The 19,355-nt window shown below is 43.8% G+C and overlaps 1 protein-coding gene across 5 annotated transcripts in view; it reads left to right on the forward strand.

Annotated features, from left to right (window-relative positions):
• PTK2B (protein tyrosine kinase 2 beta) overlaps positions 1-19,355 on the forward strand; it is a 181,833-nt gene that overhangs the window by 103,604 nt on the left and 58,874 nt on the right. For all 5 annotated transcript variants that reach the window (XM_077291777.1, XM_077291775.1, XM_077291778.1 and 2 more), the window contains 5 exons: positions 2,046-2,125; positions 2,674-2,736; positions 18,412-18,466; positions 18,606-18,746; positions 19,147-19,221. In XM_077291777.1, coding sequence (XP_077147892.1) covers positions 2,046-2,125; positions 2,674-2,736; positions 18,412-18,466; positions 18,606-18,746; positions 19,147-19,221 — 414 coding nt within the window. The remainder of the gene's footprint in view (positions 1-2,045; positions 2,126-2,673; positions 2,737-18,411; positions 18,467-18,605; positions 18,747-19,146; positions 19,222-19,355) is intronic.

Below are 19,355 nucleotides of genomic sequence, written 5' to 3' on the forward strand. Positions count from 1 at the left end.
CTGGGTGCGGAATAATCTGTATAATCACTGGTATTATCCCCCATCGGTAACGCTCCATGTATGCCCCGCTGCCACCTCCCAAGTGCCCCACAGCTCCCAGAAAAGTGTGCCCCCATTATAATCACTGTGCCCCCATTATAATCACTGTGCCCCATTATAATCACTGTGCCCCCATTATAGTCACTGTACCTCCAGTATAGTCTCAGTGCCCCCATTAGTCACTGTGCCCCATTATAAAATTTCACATGCCACCATATACAGTTGGGGAAATAAGTATTTGATCCCTTGTTGATTTTGTAAGTTTGCCCACTGACACAGACATGAACAGTCTATAACTTTAAGGGAAGGTTAATTTTAACATTGAGAGATAGAATATCAAAAATAAAATCCAGAAAGTCACATTGTATAAATTATATAAATATATTTGCATTTTGCAGTGAGAAATAAGTATTTGATCCCACTGGCAAACAAGACTTAATACTTGGTGGTAAAACCCCTGTTGGCAAGCCCAGCAGTCAGACGTTTTTTGTAGTTGATGATGAGGTTTGCGCACACGTCAGGAGGAATTTTGCTCCACTCCTCTTTGCAGATCATCTCTAAATCATTAAGATTTTGAGGTTGCTGCTTGGCAACTCGGAGCTTCAACTCCATCCATAAGTTTTCTATGGAATTGAGGTCTGGAGACTGGCTAGGCCACTCCATCACCTTAATGTGTTTGTTTTTGAGCCACTCCTTTGTTGCCTTGGCTGTATGTTTTGGGTCATTGCTGGAAGACCCAGCCACGACCTATTTTTAATGTCCTGGCGGAGGGAAGGAGGCTGTCACTCGGGATTTTATGGTACATGTCTCCATCCATTCTCCCATTGATGCAGTGAAATAGTCCTGTGCCCTTACAGAAACACCCCCAAAACATAATGTTTCCACCTCCATGCTTGACAGTGGGGATGGTGTTCTTTGGGTCATAGGCAGCATTTCTCTTCCTCCAAACACGGCGAGTTGAGTTAATGCCAAAGACCTCAATTTTTGTCTCATCTGACCAAAGCACCTTCTCCCAGTCACTCACAGAATCATCCAGGTGTTCATTGGTAAACTTCAGACAGGCCTGCACATGTGCCTTCTTGAGCAGGGGGACCTTGTGGGCACTGCAGGATTTTAAACCTTTACAGTGTAATGTGTTACCAATGGTTTCTGGGTGACTGTGGTCCCAGCTGCCTTGAGATCATTAACAAGTTTCCCCCGTGAAGTTTTAGGCTGATCTCTCACCTTCCTCATGATCAAGGATACCCCACGAGGTGAGATTTTGTATGGTGCTCCAGATCGATGTCGATTGACAGTCATTTTGTATTTCTTCCATTTTCTTACTATTGCCCCAACAGTTGTCTCCTCCTCACCCAGCGTCCTACTTATGGTTGTGTAGCCCATTCCAGCTTTGTGCAGGTCTGTGATCTTGTCCCTGACATCCTTATAAAGCTCTTTGGTCTTGCCCATGTTGTAGAGGTCAGAGTCTGACTGATTGAGTCTGTGGACAGGAGTCTTTTATAAAGGTGACTATGTAAGACAGCTGTCTGTAATGCAGGTAATGAGCTGATTAGGAGTCTAACTGATCTGTAGGAGCCAGAACTCTTAATGGTTGGTAGGGGATCAAATACTTATTTCTCACTGCAAAATGCAAATACATTTATATAATCTATACAATGTGATTTTCTGGATTTTATTTTTGATATTCTATCTCTCATTGTTAAAATGAACCTACCCTTAAAATTATAGACTGTTCATGTCTTTGTCAGTGGGCAAATGTACAAAATCAGCAAGGGATCAAATACTTATTTCCTTTACTGTAAGTCGCAGTGCCCCCTTATATTATGGGGGGTATCTTGTGCCCCCGGTGAGGGTCCGGCTCTCATTACCATGTTCGATTTTCTCTGGGAAAGCAATCCGTTACCATAGAACAATGAGGAATTGCCGTTCGTGCAATTGTCCAGAGTCAGGTACAGGTGGATGCGACTTTTTACCCGTAATATGTGACTGTCTGTGTTCTCCTGCAGCTGAGGAACGACTACATGCAGCAGTACGCCACCAAGGTCAGCGAGGGCATGGCGCTGCAGCTGGGGTGTCTGGAGCTCAGGTACCGAGAAACTACATCTGAAAGTCCCTTAAGTATCAATTCCCTTATTCTCTACAGCTTTCTGGTTTATTAGAAAGTTTTTATATGACTCAACTTTTTTGCTGAACATAGACCTCCCCTTTAATTGAGACAGTGGCCCTTTAAATTTAGTAGAAATCCGAAGATGCGTGCGGTCCTTGCAGTATATGACCAGTACTGACATATATATATATATATATATATATATATATCTCGACTATAAGTATGCAAGTTCGCCCCCTCCCAGAAATATTAGAGAAACCTCACTAGTGCCACCTAGTGGCTCCTTGCAACATAACAAGAGATGTTTTCTACAGGCAGTTGAATAAAAACAATGGAGTTTACCATTCAAAGACAGCAAGCAGAGAGCGTGAAAAACAAAACTATGAGGAAATGATTCAGAATAAAAAGTAGGAAATAACGTTATTTATAAAAAGGAAATCCAGTAGATTTTTTTTGTATTTTGCTGCCATCTAGAGGGCAAGTGGTAAATTGCATGCAGGATTTAAACTCGCCTTCTTGTGTTTTAGGCGATTCTACAAGGACATGCCTCAAAATGCCCTGGAGAAAAGATCAAACTTTGACTTCTTAGAGTAAGCAGAGATACTGTAAGACAGATATTATTAGTCTATGTATATGGGTTGGGGGCTTCAGTTGTTAATGCTGCGACTTTTCCTGCTTTTCTTTGTAAAAAAAAAGCCATACATTTTATCAGATATTTTTTTCTCTCCAAAATGCATAAAAAAAAAAAAATCAATGACATAGTTCTGTATGAATTGTGTGTCTCATCGGCACTTCCTGCAGGGACGACCACAATGAGCGCACATTATTATTGGGGAACCAGCAGGAAGTTACATCATAAGTTCTGTTCCTGCTGCTGGAAATTTTGCTATAATTATTTATTTATTTATTTATTTATTTTTTAAGGCAATTTCAATGTTGGCATTGAGAACACAACAAAACAGAAAATGTGCAAAAGAAATGGGTTAAAAATGCAAGAAAACAATGAAAATAAATAAGAAACAAAAACAATTAAAAAAAGCTTTATTATATTATTTGTTAAATTAGGTTCTATCTTAATTAATCTATAAAATATATAATGGTAAAAAAAAAAAAGAAAATATATATTTTTTTCTTCCTTATAAAATATATAAAAGGAAAAAAAGAAAAAAAAAATTCATTCCCTATAAAATATATAATGGGGAAAAAAAGAAAATATAATTTGCTTTTATTTCCTATAAAATATATAAAGAGAAAAAATAAAATATATTTTTTTCTTCCCTATATATATATACATATATACACACTGCTCAAAAAAATAATGGGAACACTCACGATAAGCAACAGAATATAGCTCCAAGTAAATCAAACTTCTGTGAAATCAAACTGTCCACTTAGGAAGCAACACTGATTGACAATCACTTTCACAGGCTGTTGTGCAAATGGAATAGACAACAGATGGAAATTATTGGCAATTATCAAGACCCCCTCAATAAAGGAGTGGTTCTGCAGGTGGGGACCACAGACCACATCTCAGTACCAATGCTTTCTGGCTGATGTTTTGGTCACTTTTGAATGTTGGTTGTGCTTTCACACTCGTGGTAGCATGAGACGGACTCTACAACCCACACAAGTGGCTCAGGTAGTGCAGCTCATCCAGGATGGCACATCAATGTGAGCTGTGGCAAGAAGGTTTGCTGTGTCTGTCAGCGTAGTATCCAGAGGCTGGAGGAGCTACCAGGAGACAGGCCAGTACACCAGGAGATGTGGAGGGGGCAGTAGGAGGGCAACAACCCAGCAGCAGGACCGCTATCTCAGCCTTTGTGCAGGAGGAGCACTGCCAGAGCCCTGCAAAATGACCTCCAGCAGGCCACAAATGTGCATGTTTTACCTATCGCCACATAGTCCTAGATTTTCCACAACATAATAATGTTGCTTAGTGCATCCCGGGCTATGTAGATTGAAGAGGAGACCAAATAATAGTCTGTACATATATAACGAAATATAGCAAATTTTATTATATATATCAAAATAATACGTAAAATCACATGGACAAGTCAAATACTGTGAGCAAGTACAAAGAAGGCAATCCAAGACAAAACAACAACATCCACCATAGTGGGACTAGCCAGGGGTGCCAATAAGCCAGTGGTACAAGAGATGGAACACATGAAAAACCTCAATGAGAGGAAACATAAATATACCTATTGTGAAGTATATAGGTAGCTGAGACCAGGGATATCAAATTATATCTACACAAGTGGAAAAACTGTACCAATATAACATCATTAATATAGCATAAGTACCTAACACAATACACAAATAGTGGAACTTGTATAAGCCTATACCTAAGTATAGTCACCAACTTGTGAAAGAGTCACAACTGGTCATAGCATGAACAAATATTCATGTAGTACCTGTGGCCATAGCTAAAGCTGGTGTATCTCCTCTGCTGTCACGCTGGTGGGCACCTCAACATGCGTTTCGCCACTAAGGCTTCGTCAGGAGGCGTGGCTAACATGAGGGAAGTGAGTTCCTGATTGTTGTGAATTCTGCTCTTGGGCTCCCTCCGGTGGTTGTAAGTGGTAGCGCTGCTGTCTCTGAGTCACAGCATTTATCAGGAGTTTTCACTTTTAGCAATTTGGACAGGGCTATTTAGTCTTGCTTCACCCTTTAGTCAATGCCAGTTGTCCATTGTTCCTGGAGGATTCACATCCCTGCCTGGCTCCTTCTGCTTTGCAGTTCTTTTCAACAAAGATAAGTTCTGGCCTTGATTTGCTGTCCACATTTTGTGGTCTTATTGTTCAGTTCCTTTCTATGTTTTGTCTTGTCCAGCTTGGTCTGTATTAGGATTTTTTTAGCCAAGCTGGTATCTCTGGAGATGCAGATATACCCTCCATATCTTTAGTTAGCTGTGGAGTTTTTGTATTTTCTGTGGTGGATATTTTCTAGTGTTTAAATACTGACCGCATAGTACTCTGTCCTATCCTTTCTATTTAGCTAGAAGTGGCCTCCTTTGCTAAATTCTCATTTCAGTCTGTGTATGTTTTTTCCCTCTCCTCTCACAGTCAATATTTGTGGGGGGCTGCCTGTTCTTTGGGGATTTTCTCTGAGGCAAGATAGTTTTCCCTTTTCTATCTCTAGGGGTAATTAGTCCTCCGGCTGTGTCGAGATGTCTAGGGAGCGCTAGGTACATTCCACGGCTACTTCTAGTTGCGGTGTTAGGTTCAGGGTCTGCGGTCAGTACAGGTACCACCTTCTCCAGAGTACGTCCCATGCTGCTCTTAGGCCACCAGATCATAACAGTACAACTGGCCAACAATGAGTTAACCGCATCTCAGAAGAAGGGAAGGAAAGTGCTGAGCCATTTTTTTTTTCTGTAGTCTGTTGTGTTTTTTTTTTTTCTTCCCTCTTTACCTCTGGGTGGCTCAGGAGTTCGGCGCTGGTATGGATGTTCAGGGACTTGCTTCTCGTGTGGATCAACTTGCTGCTAGAGTACAGGGTATTTCCGATTATATCGTTCAGACTCCAGTTTTAGAGCCTAGAATTCCAACTCCTGATTTGTTTTTTGGGGATAGGTCCAAGTTTCTGAGCTTTAAAAATAACTGTAAACTGTTTTTTGCTCTGAAACCCCGTTCCTCTGGTAATCCCATCCAGCAGGTTAAAATTATTATATCTCTGCTGCGTGGTGACCCCCAGGATTGGGCATTTGCCATGGAACCTGGGAATCCGGCGTTGCTTAATGTAGACACCTTTTTTCAGGCGCTTGGGTTATTGTATGACAAACCTAATTCAGTGGATCATGCTGAGAAGACCTTGTTGGCCCTGTCTCAGGGTCAAGAAGCGGCAGAATCATATTGCCAGAAGTTTAGAAAATGGTCTGTACTGACTAAATGGAATGAGGATGCCTGTTGTGAACTCTGTTAGTGGGCTCCCTCTTGTGGTCACAACTGGTACTGTGTGAGTGTTGTCTTTGGGCTCCCTCTGGTGGTCTTGTTTATCTTCCTGCAGGTTGGAGACAGGATCAGCTGTCTCGTTATCCACCAGTGAGGTTTGCTATTTAGCTCAGCTGCAACTTTACTTGTTGCCTGCTGTCAATGTGTTCAGACCGATTCTGATTTCATCTGACTACGTTTGGTCTCAGTCTTTCCAAGACAAGCTAAGTTTTGCTTTTCAGTTTTGTTTCTCATCAGTTATTAATATGTGCTCTGTGTATGATGAGTTTAATCCAGCTTGCTAACATGTGATTTTCCGATTGCTGGTAGCTCTGGGGTTCAGGCTTGCTCCCCTCACACCGTTAGTTGGTGTGAGGGCTCGCGCATTCTCTGAGTGGATTTTTAGAGGGTTTTTTACTGACCGCATAGATCCCCTTTCTATTTTCTGCTATCTAGTATTAGCGGGCCTCCTTTGCTGAATCTGATTCATCTCTGTGTTTGTACTTTCCCCTTAACTCACCGTTATTATCTGTGGGTGGCTTTTCTATATCTTTGGGGTCATTTCCCTGAGGCAAGGGAGGTCTTGCTTTCTCTCTAGGGGTAGCTAGTTTCTCAGGCTGCGTCGAGACGTCCAGGATTTTAGGCACGTTCACCGGCTACCTTTAGTGTGTTGGTTAGGATCAGTTTTGCGGTCAGTCCAGTTACCACCCCCCCAGAGCTGGTCTATTGTTTAGTACTTAGCAGGTCAGGTTTTCGGATCCTCAGCCACTGGGATCATAACAGTACAGCAGGCCAAGTGTTAATGCATTGCAGAAGCGGGATAAAGAGAAGCCTGGAGTTTTTTTTTTTCTTTCTCCTCCTCTGCTGCAGTGTGTCTAGCTTGTCTAGCTTCTCTCCTCCCCTTAATCTTTGTGTGGCTTTGAGTTCAGCTGCAGACATGGATATTCAGAGTCTGACTTCTAGTGTTGATCATCTTGCTGCAAGGGTACAAAGTATTCAGGATTTTGTTGTTCGCAGTCCTATGTCAGAGCCGAAAATACCTATTCCTGAGTTATTTTCTGGAGATAGATCTAAGTTTCTGAATTTCAAGAACAATTGTAAGTTGTTTCTCTCTTTGAAACCTCGTTCCTCTGGTGATTCCGCTCAGCAGGTTAAAATTGTTATTACCTTCTTGCGTGGCGACCCTCAGGATTGGGCCTTCGCACTGGCGCCAGGAGATCCTGCATTGCTTAATGTGGATGCGTTTTTTCTGGCCCTTGGATTGCTCTATGAGGAACCCAATATTGAGAACCAGGCAGAAAAGGCTTTGTTGGCTCTCTCTCAGGGTCAAGATGAAGTAGAGGTGTATTGTCAGAAATTTCGTAAGTGGTCGGTGCTTACTCAATGGAATGAGTGTGCCCTGGCTGCAAATTTCAGAAAAGGTCTTTCTGAAGCCATTAAAGATGTCATGGTGGGGTTCCCCACGCCTGTTAGTCTGAATGATTCCATGACTTTGGCCGTTCAGATTGATCGGCGTTTGCGGGAGCGCAAACCAGCGCACCATTTGGCGGTGTTTTCTGAGCAGAGACCTGAGTCTATGCAATGTGATAGAATTCTGACCAGAAATGAACGGCAAAATTATAGACGGCAGAATGGGTTGTGTTTTTACTGTGGTGACTCAGCTCATGTTATCTCAGCATGCTCTAAGCGCACAAAAAAGATTGATAAATCTGTCACCATCGGTACTTTATAGCCTAAGTTCATTTTGTCTGTTACCCTGATTTGTTCCCTGTCATCTTACCCGGTTATGGCTTTTGTGGATTCAGGTGCTGCCCTGAGTCTGATGGATTTGTCATTTGCCAAGCGCTGTGGTTTTATCTTGGAGCCATTAAAATTCCCTATTCCACTGAGGGGAATTGACGCTACACCATTGGCCAAGAATAAACCTCAGTACTGGACTCAGGGGACCATGTGCATGGCTCCTGTGCATCAGGAGGTGATTCGCTTTCTTGTGTTGCATAATCTGCATGATGTTGTAGTTTTGGGTCTGCCATGGTTACAGACTCATAATCCAGTACTGGATTGGAAAGCAATGTCTGTGTTAAGTTGGGGTTGTCAGGGTATTCATGGCGACGCTCCTGTGGTGTCAATTGCTTCTTCCACTCCTTCTGAAGTCCCTACGTTTTTGTCAGACTACCAGGATGTATTTGATGAGCCCAAACTCAGTTCCCTACCTCCTCATAGGGATTGTGATTGTGCTATAAATTTGATTCCTGGTAGTAAGTTCCCTAAGGGACGACTTTTTAATTTGTCTGTGCCAGAACATGCTGCTATGCGGAGTTATATAAAGGAGTCTCTTGAGAAGGGACTTATTCGCCCGTCCTCTTCTCCTCTTGGTGCGGGGTTCTTTTTTGTGGCTAAGAAGGATGGTTCGCTGAGACCTCGTATTGATTATCGCCTTCTAAATAAAATCACGGTCAAATTTCAGTATCCTTTGCCTTTGTTATCTGATTTGTTTGCCCGGATTAGGGGTTCTAGTTGGTTCACCAAGATAGATCTTCGTGGTGCGTATAACCTTGTGCGTATCAAGCAGGGCGATGAATGGAAAACATTATTTAATACGCCCGAAGGCCATTTTGAGTACTTGGTGATGCCTTTTGGACTCTCTAATGCTCCTTCTGTGTTTCAATCATTCATGCATGACATCTTCCGTGAATATCTGGATAAGTTCATGATTGTGTATCTGGATGATACTTTGGTCTTTTCTGATGATTGGGAGTCCCATGTGAAGCAGGTCAGGATGGTATTTCAGGTCCTGCGGGCTAATGCCTTATTTGTGAAGGGCTCAAAATGTCTTTTTGGAGTCCAGAAGGTTTCTTTTTTGGGTTTAATTTTTTCTCCTTCTGCTATTGAGATGGACCCAGATAAGGTCAGGGCTATTCATGACTGGACTCAGCCTACATCTGTTAAGAGTCTTCAGAAGTTCTTGGGTTTTGCTAATTTTTACCGTCGCTTCATCGCCAAATTTTCTGGTGTTGTTAAGCCTTTGACGGATTTGACCAAGAAGGGTTCTGATGTGACTAATTGGTCTCCTGTGGCTGTGGAGGCTTTTCAGGAGCTGAAGCGCCGGTTTTCTTCTGCTCCAGTCTTGTGTCAGCCAGATGTCTCTCTTCCTTTTCAGGTCGAGGTTGATGCTTCAGAGATTGGAGCAGGAGCTGTTTTGTTGCAGAGAAGCTCTGATGGTTCTGTGATGAGGCCATGTGCTTTCTTTTCTAGAAAGTTTTCGCCTGCCGATCGGAATTATGATGTCGGTAATCGGGAGTTGTTGGCAATGAAGTGGGCATTTGAGGAATGGAGACATTGGCTCGAGGGAGCTAAGCATCGTGTGGTGGTCTTGACTGATCACAAGAATTTGATTTATCTTGAGTCTGCCAAGCGCCTGAATCCTAGACAGGCTCGCTGGTCGTTGTTTTTCTCTCGCTTCAATTTTGTGGTCTCGTACCTGCCTGGCTCGAAGAACGTGAAGGCTGATGCACTTTCTAGGAGTTTTGTGCCTGACTCCCCTGGAGATTCTGAGCCGGCTGGTATTCTCAGAGAGGGGGTGATTGTGTCTGCTATTTCCCCAGATTTACAACGTGTGCTGCAGAAATTTCAGGCAGACAGACCTGACCGGTGCCCACCGGGGAGACTGTTTGTCCCAGATAGATGGACCGGCAGAGTTATCTCCGAGGTTCATTCCTCAGTCTTGGCAGGTCATCCTGGAATTTTTGGTACCAGAGAGTTGGTGGCCAGGTCCTTTTGGTGGCCTTCTTTGTCGCGGGATGTGCGTTCCTTTGTGCAGTCCTGTGGGGTTTGTGCTCGGGCTAAGCCTTGCTGTTCTCGTGCCAGTGGGTTGCTTTTGCCCTTGCCTGTTCCGAAGAGGCCTTGGACGCCCATTTCCATGGATTTTATTTCGGACCTTCCTGTCTCTCAGAGAATGACTGTCATCTGGGTTGTTTGTGATCGTTTCTCTAAAATGGTCCATTTGGTGCCCTTGCCTAAATTGCCTTCATCTTCTGATTTGGTTCCGCTGTTTTTTTCAGAATGTGGTTCGTTTGCATGGGATTCCTGAAAACATTGTGTCTGACAGAGGATCCCAGTTTGTGTCCAGGTTTTGGCGGACCTTTTGTGCTAAGATGGAGATTCATTTGTCTTTTTCATCAGCCTTCCATCCTCGGACGAATGGCCAAACTGAGCGAACTAATCAGACCTTGGAGACCTATTTGAGATGTTTTGTTTCTGCTGATCAGGATGATTGGGTGACCTTTTTGCCATTGGCCGAGTTTGCCCTTAACAATCGGGCTAGTTCTGCTACTTTGGTTTCGCCTTTTTTTTGTAATTCTGGTTTTCATCCTCGTTTTTCCTCAGGTCAGGTGGAGTCTTCTGACTGCCCTGGGGTGGATTCTGTGGTGGATAGGTTGCAGCGGATTTGGAACCATGTGGTGGACAACTTGAAGTTGTCACAGGAGAAGGCTTAGCGCTTTGCCAACCGCCGTCGCTGTGTGGGTCCCCGACTTTGTGTTGGGGATTTGGTGTGGTTGTCTTCTCGTTTTGTCCCGATGAAGGTTTCTTCTCCTAAGTTCAAGCCTCGGTTCATCGGTCCTTATAGGATTTTGGAAGTTATTAACCCTGTGTCATTTCGTTTGGACCTCCCAGTATCGTTTGCTATTCATAATGTGTTCCATAGGTCATTGCTGCGGAGGTATGTGGTGCCTGTGGTTCCTTCGGTTGAGCCTCCTGCCCCGGTGCTGGTTGAGGGAGAATTGGAATACGTGGTGGAGAAGATCTTGGATTCTCGTATTTCAAGACGGAGGCTTCAGTATTTGGTTAAGTGGAAGGGCTATGGTCAGGAAGATAATTCCTGGGTTGTCGCCTCCGATATTCATGCGGGCGATCTGGTTCGTGCCTTCCATGTAGCTCATCCTGATCGCCCTGGGGGTGTTGATGAGGGTTCGGTGACCCCTCCTCAAGGGGGGGGTACTGTTGTGAACTCTGTTAGTGGGCTCCCTCTTGTGGTCACAACTGGCACTGTGTGAGTGTTGTCTTTGGGCTCCCTCTGGTGGTTTTGTTTATCTTCCTGCAGGTTGGAGACAGGATCAGCTGTCTCGTTATCCACCAGTGAGGTTTGCTATTTAGCTCAGCTGCAACTTCACATGTTGCCTGCTGTCAATGTGTTCAGACCGATTCTGATTTCATCTGATTACGTTTGGTCTCAGTCTTTCCAAGACAAGCTAAGTTTTGCTTTTCAGTTTTGTTTCTTATCAGTTATCAATATGTGCTCTGTGTATGATGAGTTTAATCCAGCTTGCTAACGTGATTTTCTGCTTGCTGGTAGCTCTGGGGTTCAGACTTGCCCCCCTCACACCGTTAGTTGGTGTGAGGGCTCGCGCATTCTCTGAGTGGATTTTTAGAGGGTTTTTTACTGACCGCATAGATCCCCTTTCTATTTTCTGCTATCTAGTATTAGCGGGCCTCCTTTGCTAAATCTGATTCATCTCTGTGTTTGTACTTCCCCTTAACTCACCGTTATTATCTGTGGGGGGCTTTTCTATATCTTTGGGGTCATTTCCCTGAGGCAAGGGAGGTCTTGCTTTCTCTCTAGGGGTAGCTAGTTTCTCAGGCTGCGTCGAGACGTCCAGGATTTTAGGCACGTTCACCGGCTACCTTTAGTGTGTTGGTTAGGATCAGTTTTGCGGTCAGTCCAGTTACCACCCCCCCAGAGCTGGTCTATTGTTTAGTACTTAGCAGGTCAGGTTTTCGGATCCTCAGCCACTGGGATCATAACAGATGCCTTGGCGGCTATTTTCAGAAAGGGTCTTTCTGAATCCGTTAAAGATGTTATGGTGGGGTTTCCCACGCCTGCTGGTCTGAGTGATTCTATGTCTCTGGCCATTCAGATTGATCGACCCTTGCGCGAGCGCAGAGTTGTGCACACTATGGCATTGTCTTCCGAGCGGAGTCCTGAGCTTATGCAGTGTGATAGGATTGTGTCTAGAGCTGAACGACAAGGATTCAGACGTCAGAATAGGTTGTGTTTTTACTGCGGCGATTCTGCTCATGTTATTTCTGATTGCCCTAAGCGTGCCAAGAGAATCGCTGGTTCTGTTACCATCAGTACTGTACAGCCTAAATTTTTGTTATCTGTGACCCTGATCTGCTCATTATCGTCATTTTCTGTCATGGTATTTGTGGGTTCAGGCGCCGCTCTAAACTTAATGGACTTAGAATTTGCCAGGCGTTGTGGTTTTCCCTTGCAGCCTTTGCAGAGTCCTATTCCTTTGATGGGCATTGATGCTACACCGTTGGCTAAAAATAAACCTCAGTTTTGGACACAGCTGACCATGTGCATGGTGCCAGCCCATCAGGAAGATTGTCGTTTTCTGGTGTTGCATAATTTGCATGATGCTATTGTGCTGGGTTTCCCATGGTTACAGGTGCATAATCCGGTATTAGATTGGAAATCTATGTCTGTGACTAGTTGGGGTTGTCAGGGGGTTCATGGTGACGTTCCTTTGATGTCAATTGCCTCCTCCCCCTCTTCTGAAATTCCTGAGTTTTTGTCAGATTTCCAGGATGTATTCAATGAGCCCAAGTCCAGTTCCCTTCCACCGCATAGGGACTGTGATTGTGCTATTGACTTGATTCCAGGCTGTAAGTTCCCTAAGGGCCGACTTTTCAACCTGTCTGTGCCAGAACATACCGCCATGCGGAGCTATGTTAAGGAGTCCTTGGAGAAGGGGCATATTCGGCCATCTTCTTCACCATTGGGAGCAGGTTTTTTTTTTTGTTGCCAAAAAAGATGGCTCCTTGAGACCCTGAATTGATTATCGCCTCTTGAATAAGATCATGGTCAAATTCCAATACCCTTTGCCTTTGCTTTCTGATCTGTTTGCTAGGATTAAGGGAGCTAGTTGGTTTACTAAGATTGACCTTCGAGGGGCGTATAATCTTGTTCGTATTAAGCAGGGTGACGAATGGAAAACTGCGTTTAATACGCCTGAAGGCCATTTTGAATACCTTGTGATGCCATTCGGACTCTCTAATGCTCCATCTGTGTTTCAGTCCTTCATGCATGATATATTTCGGAATTATCTTGATAAATTCATGATTGTATATTTGGATGATATTTTGATTTTTTCGGATGATTGGGAGTCTCATGTGAAACAAGTCAGGATGGTATTTCAGATCCTTCGTGATAATGCCTTGTTTGTGAAGGGGTCTAAGTGCCTCTTTGGAGTACAGAAGATTTTTTTGGGGGGCTTCATTTTTTTTCCATCATCTATAGAAATGGATCCGGTTAAGGTTCAGGCCATTCATGAATGGATCCAGCCCACATCCGTGAAGAGCCTTCAGAAATTTTTGGGCTTTGCTAATTTTTATTGCCGTTTCATTGCCAACTTCTCCAGTGTGGTTAAACCCCTGACCGATTTGACGAAGAAAGGCGCTGATGTTACGAATTGGTCCTCTGCGGCTGTTTCTGCCTTTCAGGAGCTTAAACACCGATTTACTTCTGCCCCTGTGTTGCGTCAGCCGGATGTTTCTCTTCCTTTTCAGGTTGAGGTTGACGCTTCTGAGATTGGGGCAGGGGCCGTTTTGTCTCAGAGGAATTCTGATGGTTCCTTGATGAAACCATGTGCCTTCTTTTCTCGAAAGTTTTCGCCTGCGGAACGCAATTATGATGTCGGCAATCGTGAGTTGTTGGCTATGAAGTGGGCATTTGAGGAGTGGCGACATTGGCTTGAGGGGGCCAAGCACCGTATTGTGGTCTTGACCGATCATAAGAATCTGATTTATCTCGAGTCCTGTTTTTCTCCCGTTTTGATTTTGTGGTCTGATATCTTCCGGGTTCTAAGAATGTTAAGGCTGATGCCCTCTCTAGGAGCTTTTTGCCAGATTCTCCTGGGGTCCTTGAGCCGGTCGGTATTCTGATGGAAGGGGTGATTCTTTCTGCCATCTCCCCTGATTTACGACGGGTTCTTCAGAAATTTCAGGCTGATAAACCTGACCGCTGTCCAGTGGGGAAATTGTTTGTTCCTGACAGATGGACTAGTAAAGTGATTTCGGAGTTCATGGTTCTGTGTTGGCCGGTCATCCTGGGATTTTTGGTACCAGAGATTTGGTTGGTAGGTCCTTTTGGTGACCTTCTTTGTCACGGGATGTGCGTTCTTTTGTGCAGTCCTGTGGGACTTGTGCGCGGGCCAAGCCTTGCTGTTCCCGCGCTAGTGGGTTGCTTTTGCCTTTGCTGGTCCCTGAGAGGCCTTGGACGCATATTTCTATGGATTTTATTTCGGATCTTCCGGTTTCCCAGAGGATGTCTGTTATCTGGGTGGTTTGTGACCGGTTTTCTAAGTTGGTTCATTTGGTACCTTTGCCTAAGTTGCCTTCCTCTTCTGATTTGGTTCCGTTGTTTTTTCAGCATGTGGTTCGTTTGCATGGCATTCCGGAGAACATTGTGTCCGATAGAGGTTCCCAGTTTGTTTCTAGGTTTTGGCGGGCCTTTTGTGCTAGGCTGGGCATTGATTTGTCTTTTTCTTCCGCATTTCATCCTCAGACAAATGGCCAAACCGAGCGAACTAATCAAACTTTGGAAACTTATTTGAGATGCTTTGTGTCTGCTGATCAGGATGATTGGGTGGCTTTCTTGCCATTGGCCGAGTTTGCCCTTAATAATTGGGCTAGTTCTGCTACCTTGGTTTCACCCTTCTTTTGTAACTCTGGTTTTCATCCTCGTTTTTCTTCAGGGCAGGTTGAGCCTTCTGATTGTCCTGGGGTGGACTCTGTGGTTGACAGGTTGCAGCAAATTTGGGCTCATGTTGTGGACAATTTGGTGTTGTCTCAGGAGGAGGCTCAGCGTTTTGCTAACCGTCGTCGCGGTGTTGGTTCCCGGCTTCGGGTTGGGGATTTGGTCTGGTTGTCTTCCCGTCATGTCCCTATGAAGGTTTCTTCCCCTAAGTTTAAGCCTCGGTTTATTGGCCCTTATAGAATTTCTGAGATTATCAATCCAGTGTCTTTTCGTTTGGCCCTTCCAGCCTCTTTTTCCATCCATAATGTTTTTCATAGATCTTTGTTTTGCGGAAATATGTGGTGCCCGTTGTGCCCTCTGTTGATCCTCCTGCCCCGGTGTTGATTGATGGGGAGTTGGAGTATGTGGTTGAGAAGATTTTGGATTCTCATTTTTCGAGGCGGAGGCTTCAGTATCTTGTCAAATGGAAGGGTTATGGCCAGGAGGATAATTCTTGGGTTGTTGCCTCCGATGTTCATGCTGATGATTTGGTTCGTGCCTTTCATTTGGCTCGTCCGGATCGGCCTCGGGGCTCTGGTGAGGGTTCGGTGACCCCTCCTCAAGGGGGGGGTACTGTTGTGAATTCTGCTCTTGGGTCCCTCCGGTGGTTGTAAGTGGTAGCGCTGCTGTCTCTGAGTCACAGCATTTATCAGGTGTTTTCACTTTTTGCAATTTGGACAGGGTTATTTAGTCTTGCTTCACCCTTTAGTCAATGCCAGTTGTCCATTGTTCCTGGAGGATTCACATCCCTGCCTGGTTCCTTCTGCTTTGCAGTTCTTTTCAACAAAGATAAGTTCTGGCCTTGATTTGCCGTCCACATTTTGTGGTCTTATTGTTCAGTTCCTTTCTATGTTTTGTCTTGTCCAGCTTGGTCTGTATTAGAATTTTTTTAGCCAAGCTGGTATCTCTGGAGATGCAGATATACCCTCCATATCTTTAGTTAGCTGTGGAGTTTTTGTATTTTCTGTGGTGGATATTTTCTAGTTTTTTAATACTGTCCCGCATAGTACTCTGTCCTATCGTTTCTATTTAGCTAGAAGTGGCCTCCTTTGCTAAATTCTCATTTCAGTCTGTGTATGTTTTTTCCCTCTCCTCTCACAGTCAATATTTGTGGGGGGCTGCCTGTTCTTTGGGGATTTTCTCTGAGGCAAGATAGTTTTCCCTTTTCTATCTCTAGGGGTAATTAGTCCTCCGGCTGTGTCGAGATGTCTAGGGAGCGCTAGGTACATTCCACGGCTACTTCTAGTTGCGGTGTTAGGTTCAGGGTCTGCGGTCAGTACAGGTACCACCTTCTCCAGAGTACGTCCCATGCTGCTCTTAGGCCACCAGATCATAACACTGATATAGTGCCGTCTATTAGAGTGTATATGGAGCTGGTGTGTAATTCGGGCGTTAGTATGGCTATTGGCCATAGGGTCAGCATATTCAAAGCCATAAATTTCCTTAGGATTTACTGGTTGCAAGGACCTTTTAAGGTCTCCACCAATAGGAGATCTCAAACAAATGTGCATGTGTCTGCACAAACGGTTAGAAACCGACTCCATGAGGATGGTCTGAGTGCTCGACATCCACAGATGGGGGTTGTACTCACAGCCCAACACCGTGCAGGACGCTTGGCATTTGCCACAGAACACCAGGATTGACAAATTCGCCACTGGCGCCCTGTGCTCTTCACAGATGAAAGCAGGTTCACACTGAGCACATGTGACAGACGTGACAGAGTCTGGAGACGCCTTGGAGAGGGATCTGCTGCCTGCAACAACCTCCAACATGACCGGTTTGGCAGTGGGTTAGTAATGGTGTGGGGTGGCATTTGTTTGGAGGGCCGCACAGCCCTCCATGTGCTCGCCAGAGGTAGCCTGACTGCCATTAGGTACCGAGATGAGATCCTCATCCCCTTGTGAGACCATATGCTGGTGCGGTTGGCCCTGGGTTCCTCCTAATGCAGGACAATGCCAGACATCATGTGGCTGGAGTGTGTCAGCAGCTCCTGCAAGATGAAGGCATTGAAGCTATGGACTGGCCCGCCCGTTCCCCAGACCTGAATCCGATTGAACACATCTGGGACATCATGTCTCGCACCATCCACCAACATCACGTTGCACCACAGACTGTCCAGGAGTTGGCGGATGCTTTAGTCCATGTCTGGTAGGAGATCCCTCAGGAGACCATCCGCCGCCTCTTTAGGAGCATGCCCAGGCATTGTAGGGAGATCATACAGGCACGTGGAGGCCACACACACTACTGAGCATCTTTTCCTTGTTATGAGGCATTTCCACTGAAGATGGATGAGCCTGTAACTTCATTTTCCTCTGTGATTTTGAGCATCATTCCAACTCCAGACCTCTGTGGGATATTAGTTGTGATTTACATTGATCATTTTTAGGTTTTATTGTTCTCAACACATTCCACTATGCAATGAATAAAGATTTGCAACTGAAATTTTTCCTTCAGTGATATCTAGGATGTGAGATTTTAGTGTTCCCTTTATTTTTTTGAGCAGTGTATATAAAAATAATATGTTTTTATTCCCTACAAAATATATAAAGGGGAAAAAATATATATATATTTTTTCTGCCCTATAAAATATATAAAAGGAAAAAAAGAAAATATTTTTTTTCATTCCCTATAAAATATATAAAAGGAAAAAAAATATATGATTTTTTTTTATTTCCTATAAAATATGTAAAAGGAAAAAAATATAATTTGTTTTTATTTCCTATAAAATATATAAAGGGGAAAAAAAATAATATTTGTTTTCATTACCTTTATTAAATTAGGGCTCATTTATGTTTTACTCAATTATTTTAGGCTATAAAGGGACTTAAAAACAAGTAAAAAATATAAAAAGCAAATAAAGTATCAAAACTTGATTTACTTCCTTTTTCCAAAATAAAGATAAAGAAATGTAAACATATATATTTGGTATCGCCATGTCCAGAAAAGTCCAATCTAGAAAAATATTAAATGATTTAACCCATGAAGTAAAAAAAGACGACAAAATTTTGGTTTTAAAGTATTTTCAACTCCATAAAAGTACAATAGAAAGTGATCAAAACATTGTATGTATCCCAAAACTGCACTAAGAAAAACTACAGCTGGACACACAAATGACAAAAACCTCCACCACCGCCATCGATGGAAAAATAACAACAAAACTTAACGAATATCAATAAATGGCAACACAAAACCAAACTGATGAAGGGTCTGAATTTGTTTTAACCACTAAAATCTAGAAAAAGAAAAAAGATCCAATGTTATCACCGTAACTGTACTGACCTGAAGAATCGTGTCACCAGGTTATGTTTTTACCACAAACTGAACACCGTAGAAAGAAAAACTCAAATAACAAATCATCTTACAAAAGTCCTCACACGATTATGGGGGCGGACAAATAAAAAAGTCCTGGCTGTTGGAAGAAGAGGAGGAAAAAACGAGAATTCCGAATTGTCCTGGTGGAATGGGGGTTACAGGATCGGTTGTACATTTGGGTTTGGGGCTCCATCTAAGGTTTGATATTCTTCTCTTTTCAGGAAAGAAGTCGGACTGGACCTATTTTTCCCTAGACAAATGCAAGAAAGTCTAAAGGTAAAATATAGGTCAAAGTCAGAAAAAAGTTAGAAACTTGGGAAATGTAGCACCTTGATAGACCGGGGTTTTCAGGGTTCCCTCTGTCGTCTGTGTCATGCCACACTATATTCTTGTTATCCCTATGTTCTACGTGAAGCCCAAGCAGTTTCGGAAGATGATCCAGCAGACGTTCCAGCAGTATGGGTCCCTGCGGGAGGAGGAGTGTATCATGCGTTTCCTCAACACCCTCTCCAGCTTCACTTCCATCGATCAAGAGACCTACAGATGTGAACTTGCGGTGAGGGCTTCCACTTCTGTAGGCTAAATCTAGTCCTTCCAGGACCCTATACGTTACATAAAGAGTCAGTGGGTACTGTAATTCTACATTTAATCTCTGGGGGAGCTGTGGAAAACGTGAACACTTACCGTAGCTTCATCCACAGCTGATCACTGGTGGTCAGGGCAGCTAGATACTTTGGATCAACCTTTGGTCAGGAGAACCATCTAGGACCTAATTTTAGAAATACTTATTAGTCATGTTTTGACACATCAATTTGGTTCACCAAAATTTCGATAAACTATGCTGGTCTTAAAATGGGCTCCAGATATTCTTCAAGGTGATTGGGTGTTGGTAGAAGAGGTTGGTGCCCCTTGAAGGACACAATAAATTGATTAATGATTGTTTCTTCTCTCTTCAGCAAGGATGGAGTATCACCGTGGACCTGGTCATAGGACCAAAGGGAATACGACAACTCGCTACCAAGGACTCAAAGGCGAGTGGTGGCTACTGCTTTCTCGTGCACTGATTGGATGGATTGTGGGGTGTCTCATTGTATCTCACAATATGGTGGCTACCACTGAATGCATCCGTGAGTGGTTTACAGGTCATTGTTGTCCCAAAAGGAAC

The sequence above is a fragment of the Ranitomeya variabilis genome, chromosome 2, assembly GCF_051348905.1.
Source record: "Ranitomeya variabilis isolate aRanVar5 chromosome 2, aRanVar5.hap1, whole genome shotgun sequence".
Taxonomy (NCBI): Eukaryota; Metazoa; Chordata; class Amphibia; order Anura; family Dendrobatidae; genus Ranitomeya; species Ranitomeya variabilis.